This window comes from Ursus maritimus, unplaced genomic scaffold, assembly GCF_017311325.1.
Source record: "Ursus maritimus isolate PB19 unplaced genomic scaffold, ASM1731132v1 scaffold_14, whole genome shotgun sequence".
Classification (NCBI taxonomy): Eukaryota; Metazoa; Chordata; class Mammalia; order Carnivora; family Ursidae; genus Ursus; species Ursus maritimus.
Genome location: NW_024423786.1, coordinates 44701108 through 44711452, shown reverse-complemented (window position 1 = coordinate 44711452; position 10345 = coordinate 44701108). Strand labels below are relative to the sequence as shown.

Here is a 10345-nt window from a genome sequence, read left to right as displayed (position 1 = left end):
ACCCGGAAGTCCCTGGCTCGCCCTAACCCCAGCACGGCCGCCTCCAAAGCCACTCCAGCGACCACTGCCAAAACCAAGGGACTGACTGGTGGAGACCGGGCCAGTCGGCCACTCAGCACCCGGAGCGAGCCCAGTGAGAAGGGAGGTCGGGCACCTCTGTCCAGAAAGCCCTCAGTCCCCAAGACGACCACTCGGGGCCCATCTGGTGAGTACCCAAGAGCCGGAGTCCTGCAGTGGGTTACCGGCCCGAGTCTTTGTTCCCTACTTGCTGTGTGGCCTCAGCCGTACCTGCTACTCTCTCTGGGCCTCCATGTCTCATATAAAATGTTAAGTTCTGCCTCACTGTTCGGGCACTCGTAATTCCGGGGCATTCAAGCAGTGCCGTCAGTGGAAACATAGAGCCTATCTGTCATTGTGAACTTGCTGGGGCCACAGAACGCAAGAAAAAACAGGTGAAATTAATTATAATAGTATATTTAACCCCTTTGTGTGGAGGTTCCCAAGCCCACGCCTACCAGGTTCGATGATGGGCTCGGAGGACTCGGTATACAGTCCTCCTCATGGCTGAGCTATATTAGAGCAAAAGCATACAGAACAGAAGCAGCAGGGGCAAGAGGCTGGGGGAGGGGGCTTCCCTGGGGGGAAACCAGGCACAGGATTCTAGAGCTGCCTCCCAGCGCAGCCGCACCATGTGCCTTAGGGCCCGAGCAGCGAGCCGCGGTGACCGCGGTGTGAGGTGATGTTTCCCTGGGAAGCTCATGAGAGACTGAGCGCCCAGGGTTTCTAGTCGGAGCTGGTCACGTTGGCCCCCACTGCCTGACAGACACCCAAATTCCGGGCTCCTCCGAGGGGGAAGCAGGGGTTCAGCAGGAGCCGCCCTGCTGCGGGACCCGTGGGCACGGCGGGCCACCCTTGTCGCGCAGGCTGCGGGGACCTTTCTGAGATCTAAGTTCCCTAGACTCCAGCCTGAGGCTAGCAGTCTCGGGTGTGTCGTGGTAACTTTTCTCCCAGTTTTCCTTAGTTGTGATGAAATGTACACGACATGACCTCACCTTAGTCGTTCCTAAGCGCACGGTTCGGCGTTAAGCGCGTTCATGTGGTTGTGCAACCGTCACGGCCATCCCTCTCCAGGCCTCCTTGCCAAACCGAAACTCTGTCCCCATTAAATACTAACTCCCATTCCTCCTCTCCCAGTCCCCAGCAGCCACCATTCTCCTTTCTGTTCCTATGACTCTGACGACTCTAGGGACCTCGTGTAAGTAAAATCATACCGTGTGTGTCTTATTTCACTTAGTGGAGTATCTCCCCGGTTCGTCCGTGCTCTAGCCCGGGTCGTAATTTCCTTCCCCCGCTTTTTTTTGTTTGTTTGTTTGTTTTGTTTTTTTAAGAATTTCCTTCCTTTTTCAAGTTCGAATAATACTCCGTGATGTGGCTGCACCATATTTTGTTTATCCGTTCACCTGCTGATGGACGCTTGAGCTGTATCCACCTTTTGACGACCGTTGAGTCGCGTTGCTACGAACACGGTTGGGCAAATATCTTTTGGAGATCTTGCTTTCAACTCTTTTGGGTATATTCCCAGAAGAAGGATTGCTGGATCATATGGCAATTCTATTTTGGATTTTTTTCGAGGAACCGCTATACCATTTTCCCCAGCAGCTGCACCATTTTATACTCCCACCGACAGTGCAAAAACGTTCCAATTTCTCCACATCCTCGCCAGCACTGTTTTCTGATTTTTTTTTTGATAGTGGCCACGTGATGGGTCCGAGGCGGTATCTCATGGTGGTTTTGATTTGCATTTCCCTAATTAGTGATAGTGAGCATCTTTTCATGTACTGTTGGCCATTTATATATATATCTTTTTTGGAGAAACATCTGTTCAGGTCTTCTGCCCCTTTTTGAATCCGGTTGTCTTTTTGTCGTTGGGTTATGAGAGTTCTGTATCTATTCTGGATAGTAATCCTTTATGAGATACATGATTTGCGAGTATTTTCTCCCATTTTGTGTGTGGCCTTTTTATTTTGTTAATGATGTTCTTTGCACAAAAGTTTGTAATTATCACAAAGTCCAATTTGCCTCCCCCCCACCCCGTGCTTTTGGTATCCTATCCAAAAAATCATTGCCGAATCCAATGTTGTGAAGCTTTTGCTTTGTTCTAAGAGTCTGGTGGTTTTAGCTCTTACATTTCGCTCCTTGATGAATTGAGTTAAATTTTGCCTGTGGTGCTAAATAAGGGTTCAACTTCATTCCTTTGCATGTGGACATCAGTTTTCCTAGCACCAGTCTTGGCATCCTTGTCAAACATCATTTCACCATGTATGTGAAGGTTTATTTCTGGGCTCTCTGTTCCCTTGGCTTGTTATGTATCTGGCTTTATGTCAGTACCACACTGTCTTGATTAGTATCCCTTCATTGTGAGATTATGAATCAGGAAGTGTGAGTCCTCCCAACTTTGTTCTTCAGTATTGTCTTGCCTTCCAGAATCCCTTGAGATTCCATATGAATTTTAGGATAGATTTTTCTGTGTCTGCAAAAAGCCATCCCTGGCACTTTGACCGTGACAGCATTGAATCTGTAGGTCACTTCAGGTAGTGCCAACAGCTCAGTGAGTAGTAAGTCCTCCAGTCCACAAATATGGAATGTCTTTCTGTGAATTTCTGTGTCTTTTTTCATTTCTTTCAGAAGTGTTTTGTAGTTTCCGTATATTTTATTTTCTTGGTTAATTTCTAAGTATTTTATTCTTTGTTGCTATTGTAAATAGAATTGTTTTTTAAGTTCCTTTTCAAGTTGTTCACTTTTAGCATATAGGAGCGTAACTGATTTGTGTGTGTTCATTTCGTATCCAGCTACTTGGCGGGATTTGTTTATTCTGGCAGATGGTGTGTGTGTGTGTGTGCACGTGTGCATGCACGTCCACCCATAATTTGAGTTTCCTACACATAGCATATCCTCTGTGATCAAAGATAATTTTAGTTTTTTCTTTTCCAATCCGATACCTTTTCTTTTTCTTGCCTGATTGCCCTGGCTAGCACTTCCAGTACTGCGTTGACTAGAAGTGGCAAAAGCCAACATTCTTGCCTTATCTCTGCTCTTAGGAAGAAAGCTTGTAGTCTTTCACCATCAAGTGTGACGTGAGCTATGGCTTTTTTGGTTTCTGGTGTATGGCTTGTATTATGTTGAGGTAGTTTTCTGCTATTCCTAATTTGTTGAGGGTTTTTATTATGAAAGAGTGTTGAATTTTGTTTAATGTCTTTTCTTCAACAATTGAAACGATTGGGTTTTTTTAATCCTTTGTTCTGTTCATGTGTATTGTATTGATTTCTCTCTTTTTTTTTTTAAGATTTTATTTTTAAGGAGCACCTGGGTGGCGCAGACAGTTAAGTGTCTGCCTTTGGCTCAGGTCATGATCTTGGGGTCCAGGGATCGAGCTCCACGTCAGGCTTCCTGCTCAGTGGGGAGCCTGCTTCTCCCTGTCCCTCTGCTGTTCCCCCACCGCCACCCCATGCTGGGCTCTCTCATTCTTGCTCACTCTCAAATAAATAAAATCTTTAAAAAATTTTTTTTATTTTTAAGTAATCTCTACACCCAACGTGGGCCTCTATTGATTTTTTTTTTTTTTTTTTTTTGGTATGTAGAACTATACATCCCAGGGATAAATCCCACCTGATCACAGTGTCTATCTTTTAAATATGCTGCTGAATTTGGCTTGCTAATATTTGTGGAAGATTTCTGCATCGAGGTTCATAAGGGATATTAGTCTGTAGTTTTCTTCATGTCTTTCTCTGACCTTGGTATCACTGGCCTCATGGATGAGTTAGGATGTGTTCCCTGCTCTTCAGTGGTTTCGGAAAAGTTTGAGAAGAATCGATGTTAGTTCTTCTTTAAATGTTTGGTGGAAACTTAGTGAAGTCCAGAAGGGTTTTAATTACTGATTCAGTCTCCCTACTACAATGAATCTGTTCAGCTTTTCTGTCTCTTTGTGATTTGGTCTTGGTAGGTTTTGTGTTTCTAGGAATTTGTATATTTTTTCTAGGTCATCCAGTATGTTAGTTGTACAGCTGTTCACAGTACTCTCGTAATGCTTTTTATGTCTGTAGAGTCGGTAGTAGTGTCCCCACTCCTACTTCTGGTCTTAGTAATTTGAGTCTTTTCTCTTTTTTCTTAGTCTAGCTAAAGGGCTGTCAAGTTTGTTAATCTCTTTGAAGAACCAGCTTGCGGTTTTGTTGATTATCTTTTGTGTTTTTCTAGTCTCAATTTTTAAAATCTCTGCTCTTATCTTTATTTCCTTTTCTCTGCTAGCTTTGGATTTCCTTTTGTTCTTTTTCTAGTTCCTTGGGTTGAAAGGTTGTCACGTTGAGATGTTCTTTTTAAATATAAACATTTATAGGGGTGCCTGGGCGGCTCAGTCGTTAAGCGTCCGCCTTCGGCTTGGGTCATAGACCCAGGGTCCTGGAATCCAGTCCTGCATCGGGCTCCCTACTCAGCGGGAAGCCTGCTTCTCCCTCTGCCACTCCTCCTGTTTGTGTTCCCTCTCTCTCACTGTCTCTCTGTCAAATAAATAAATAAAATCTTTACAAATATATATATAAACATAGGTATAAACTTTCCCTTTATCTCTGCTTTCTGTCAAAGATTCTTTGTCTTTCAGCAGTCGGATTATAGTGGGTCTCACAGTGGATTCTTTGAGGTCATCCTGCTTGGAATTTGTTGAGTTCTTTGGACATTCATACTAACACCTTTCATCAAATATAGAAAGTTTGGGGCCATTATTTCTTCAAATAGTCATTCTGCCCTTTCCTCTCCTGGGACTTGACATGTGTGTTGGCCCTTTTGATGGTGTCCTGTAAGTCCCTTAAGCCGCTGTTCACTTTCTTCAGTCTTACCTCTCCGTGTTCCTCAGACTTGATCATTGCCATTGTCCTGTCACCAAAAATCAGTGTTCAAATCATGAACTGAATTCCCGTGGTGAATTTTTCATTTCAGTTTAAGATTTTATTTATTTATTTGAGGTGAGCGAGAGAGAGAAAGCAGAAGCAGGGGGAGCGGCAGGCAGAGGGAGAAGCAGACTCCCCTCTGAGCAGGGAGCCCGATGTGGGGCTTGATCCCAGGACCCCAAGATCATGCTTAACTGACTGAGCCACCCAGGCGCCCCAGCTACAGAATTTCCTTTGGGTTTACTTCTGTGTCTTCTCTGTTCTTAGTGAAGTTTCCGTTTTGTCCATGCAGCGCTCTCTTGAACATCTTCCTTTCTTTCTGTGAGCATCTTTAAGACCGTCGTTTTAAAGTTTTTGTCCAGTAAGCCCACCATCGGGCCTTTCTGGTTTCTGTTGATTTTTTCTTTTTTTTCCTTTGAATAGGCTTTACTTGTCCTATTTCTTTGTATGTCTTGTGGTTTTTGCTGTTGTTGAAAACTGGACATTCGAATTTGATCATGTGTTATCGCCGGAGATCCAGATCTCCCCCTTCCCCGGGGCGGGTTTGTGTGGCTTCTCTGGTTTTGCCGTGTGCTGCTTCCGTGCTGGGGGTCAGTCCGAGGTGGGAACTGAGGGTCTTCTCAAGTCCTCTCTGAGCCTGTGCCTTTCTCCCGTGTGTGTGGTGACTACCCTAAGTCTCCTGAATGCACGCAGTGGCTTTTCTTTTTTTCCATGAAGTTGTTTATTCTAACTCCCGTGTAGGTAACACACAGTGTTACCCAAGTTTCACATGTATGATACAGTGATTCAGTGCGGTGCTTTTTGGGACTTGTCCTTTTGGCCCAGTCCTTGCATGTCTGGCTCCCAAATGGGGAAAAAGCGAAAAATGAAGGGAGGCGGGAGGGAGAAAAGGAGAGGACATGTTCCCAGTTCTCTCAGTCTCCCATAAGTCAGGGAGGGGCTGCCAGCAGGACTGTCCCGGCGTCTGGGTCAGAAGGCGGGTTCCCGGTGCTTCCTGCTGCGCCGTCGTCCCCGAATCCTGCTGAGTTCGTTCTGTCCTGCGTGCTGTGCTCTCAGAATGTGCGAACATGTCATCGATATGAAAAATTACTTGCTAGTTCCGCTTCTTGTTGCCACACTAAGTCCTGGATGCCCGGGGGCGCCTGGGTGGCTCAGTTGGTGAAGGGCCTGCCTTCGGCTCAGGTCATGATCCCGGGGTCCTGGGATCGAGTCCCACATCAGGCTCTTTGCTCAGCAGGGAGTCTGCATCTCCCTCTGTTGCTGTTCCCCCTGCTCATGCTTGTGCTCTTTTTCTTTCTCTCTCTCAAATAAATAAATCTTTAAAAAAAAAAAAGTTCTGGATGCCTGGCATGTGTTTAGCATCCCAGCTCGTCTCAGCTCGTACCTGCGACGTTCAGTGGGTGGTGACACCGCGGAGGGCAGTGCAGGGGGCTGGTGGGAGAGCCGCAGTGATGGTTGGCTGTGATCATAACTTGAGCTCAAGTCCCTGAGGACTTGCCCACCTGTTCCAGGCGCCTGGGTGCCCCTGCCCTCTGGAAGCTGACCGTGGCTCTGGCTTCTCGCACCCCGTGGCCTGTCGTTGGTTCCCAGCCTCAGTGCCCACCTGAGCTGCCACTCCTTATTCTTCTTGGGCACACCCTGAGGGAGGCACCTGGTGGGCCTCTGTGAGCTTTGGCAGGTCAGGGGTCCCCAGCACAGTGGCAGGTGGCTACCCAGGCCTGTGGGGCAGGGCTGGCACCCAGAGTCATCTGAGGCCCTGTCTACCAGGGCATTTGGCCACTTGGGGTCCCCTTCTCCTACTGCCTCGGACACACTGACCATCCGTGCTGGTGTCTCAAAAGGGCCAGGAGGTAAACGTGTTCAGCTTTGCAGGCCCGGTGGCCTCTGTCCCAACGACTCAACTCTGCACTGTGGCAGAACAGCAGCCTGGGACGTAACCAAATGGGCATTCTGGTAAAACCGCATTTATGAAAGCAGGCCGTGCTGCTGGTCCCAGCTCTACCCCTGTCCTCCTGCCCTGCGGCTTCTGCCCACGCTCCCCTCATCTTCCCTTCGCTGTTCCACCTCCGCAGTTCCTGTCTCCCTCGCACGTCCCATAGCCATGATGGCGTTCTCTTCCTGAGTCTTAAGATCCTCACCACCGCTGTTCCCAGCTATGAGTGAGGGATGCCACTTGCCCAAGGCTGGGGGATTCATTCATTCTGCAAATGCCCCGGCAGCCCTCTGGACCCACACCCTGAGCTGGGCAGTGTTTATGATCATAGGATATCCGGTACCGGGCCAGTTTCCTGGGCCTAAGATCCAGGTATGTCCTGACACAGCTGGGACTGGTGGTCTCATCCCCCTTTGCATAGGCTCTGGGTTCAAGGCCATGCATGAGGCTCTGAGAGCCGTGCCACATCCTCGGTCTCCCTCTTGCAGTTCTGTCCCTCCCACACCCATTCTATCTCCCCAGTGCCCTTGGCGGCAAGGATTTTTGTGTCTCTTGCTTACTGCTGTGTCCGCAGTGCCTGATGCCCAGGAGGGCTCGATAAATGCCCCTTGAGTAGTTGAACAGATAGATGCTGCAGAAACCTCAGATTGTTCTAGGTACCGGTTGCTTTGGGAGCTGAAGCTCTGAAACCTCTTCCAGGAAGCCCTCCCTGATTGCCCCTTCCTACCCTCCTTACCTCTGGCCCTGGGTATGTCTGCATCCAGGGGCTAGCCAGGGAGGGTCCAGGCCTCCAAGGATATGACCAGGGGTATCTGCAGAGTTCACTGAGTAACTCTCCATGCCAGGCAGAGCTTGTCAACTATAAGATAGTAAGATCAGGCCTTCTCCTGAGGAGGGAACTACTTGGAGAGGTGTAGGCGGAGCTGGGAGCCCCTTCCCGGGCCCTGGGTCTTAGCCCCTTCCTGGTCCCAGGAGCTCAGGACTAACGCCGTCCTTCTTGCCCACAGGGTCAGCTGGAAGCCGACCAGGTGGGTCAGCAGCCCCTCCCGGCTCCCCTGTCTACCTCGACCTGGCCTACCTGCCCAGCGGGAGCAGCGCCCGGCTGGTGGACGAGGAGTTCTTCCGGCGGGTGCGTGCACTCTGCTATGTCATCAGTGGCCAGGACCAGCGCAAGGAAGAGGGCATGCGGGCTGTCCTGGATGCACTGCTGGCTGGCAAGCAGCAGTGGGACCGTGACCTCCAGGTGCGTGACCACCCCGGGGCCCCAGACAGTCTTGGTACAAGGTAGGCTCCACACCTCGTGCTAGCGTCCTGTTGAATGTCGTCTTATGAGGTCTGTGTGACCCTCACCCACCCACAGAGGGAGTGGGGCTCAGAGAGACTAGGCTGTGTCCCCACGGCCACGGAAACAAAGGCAAGCGCAGAGGTCCCACCAGCTCTCAGGACTGTGTTCCTCTTGCGTCCACTTCGTCTGTCTGCAGCAGCCTGGGTGCGGGCGCTGGGCGGGACTGGTGTGATTGGCCGGGAGGAAGAGGTGAGGTGTCTGTGCAGCTAACATAGTGGAGAATTGAGCCTGGGGCTGGGGTTGTCCCCAGAGGAAGCCTCGAAGCAGATCCTTGGAGCGCGAGGCAAGTTTGGGTAGATGCAGGCGCTTCCAGGTCCCTGGCCACCCGTGCAGCCTGTGAGCGGGCCGGCGCCCAGCCTCGCACGGAACACCCGCGGCCCCTGCTCTCCCGCGGCCTGTAGAGAGAACTGGCTAGTAGAGAGCCAGCAGGGAGGGTCCCGGGCGCAGGGTGGCGGCAGAGCAAGGCTGGGGTGTGCAAGCGAGGAGCCGGAGGGAGGTCTGGTCTCCTGTGTTGTGAGAGGCTCCCTTCCCCTGGGTGCTGTGGGGAGGAGAAGGGACTTCAGGGATGGGCTGGCCACCAGCTACAGACAGCTGGGAGAGGGCGAAGGGAAGCCAATCAACCATGCTCAGAGGAGAAGGGCCTGAGATGCCGGGAGTGGAGCAGGGGGCTGGGCCAGGAGGGCAGAGGGTGGCCCCCCCCACGCTCAGGCCTTCTGTCCCACCCGCAGGTGACCCTGATCCCCACCTTCGATTCGGTGGCCATGCACGAGTGGTACGAGGAGACGCACGCGCGACACCAGGCGCTGGGCATCACAGTGCTGGGCAGCAACAGCACCGTGTCCATGCAGGACGAGGCCTTCCCCGCCTGCAAGGTGGAGTTCTAGCTCCGGGCCGCCGCCCGCCCCCAGCCCGGAGTCTGCCGCTGCCTGAGATTCCCCTGCATCAGAAATAAACCAGGTACCCCACTTGGCTGTGGCCTCCGTTCCTTCTGCTGACAGGAGACTTGGCAGCGTCCAGGGCCGTCATCGCCGCTGTGCTGGCCCCCAATTTCGGGGGGAATCCCCAGGAGCCCCCAGGGGAGGGCGTGCCTGTCTGGTGGGGACCACCAGCGGCTGGCGTGTGCTGCTGACCGCGAGGGGCTGATTTTACCAGTGGGGAAGCTGGTAACCCTGGGCAGCTGCTGGACCCGCACTACACACACCAGTCTGTGGCCCAGGTGAGATCGAACCCCAGGCTCTGGGCTCCAAAGCTGGAAAACAGGTTCCTCTCCATTTCTAGAGATAATTGAAGCCCGGCAGGAGACCCCCACGCAACAGATCTTAAAGAAGAATTGGAAACCCAGAGGTTACAAAACATCAATTCCTGAAGGACCCCCTTCCCTGCTCTCTGCACACGTAGAGATACTTAGACATAACGTTAGAGAAGGTACCACGCACTGGCTTAGATGGCGATCTGGAAAGCGCACCTCTGTCCTGTGATGTCTGCGAGTGTGACCGAATAGAGAGATTGAATGAAGTGAAGGATCTTGGGATTATCTAGATGGGCCCTAAATCCAATGACAGGTGTCCTGATAAAAGACAAAAGAGGTGACACTGACAGAGGAAGGCTGCGTGGGGATGGACACAGGGATTGGAGCGATGGGGCCGCAAGCCAAGGAACACAGAAGCCTCCAGAAGCTGGGAGTGGTGAGGAGTGATCCTCACCTAGAACTTTCTGAAGGAACCAACCCTGCTGGCACCTTGATTTCCGAGTTCCGCCTCCGGAAGCACATAAATTGAACTGTTGTTTGTGGTGCTTTGTGACGTTGGCCCCAGAGGAGCTGCTCGCCACCCAGCTCCCTTCCCTGGACGTGGTGGTGAATCCACGCGTGTGGCTGCGGAGGCTCTCCCGCCACGGGCTCATTCCTGTCTCACAGCTCGGGAGGCTGGAAGTCAGGGTGCCGGTGCGGTCGGGGTTTGGTGAGGACGCTTCCTGGCTGGCACGTGGCTGCCTTCTGGCCCGGCACTCACATGGAGAGGGAGGGGGCGTGGGGGCACGGTCTCTCACACCCCCTTCTTAGGAGAGCACGAATCCCATTGCAAACCCCCCTTCCCCTTCCTGATGATCTCCCAGAGCCCCCACGTCCACAGA

The 10345-nt window shown here is 51.5% G+C and overlaps 1 protein-coding gene across 1 annotated transcript in view; it reads left to right on the top strand.

Moving 5' to 3' along the window:
- Positions 1-9184, top strand: part of MAP1S (microtubule associated protein 1S) — an 18074-nt gene extending 8890 nt beyond the window's left edge. Inside the window, exons 6-7 of the mRNA XM_040629054.1 lie at positions 7878-8113; positions 8944-9184. Coding sequence (XP_040484988.1) covers positions 7878-8113; positions 8944-9099 — 392 coding nt within the window. The 3' untranslated portion in view covers positions 9100-9184. The remainder of the gene's footprint in view (positions 1-7877; positions 8114-8943) is intronic.
- Positions 9185-10345: the final 1161 nt, after the last annotated feature.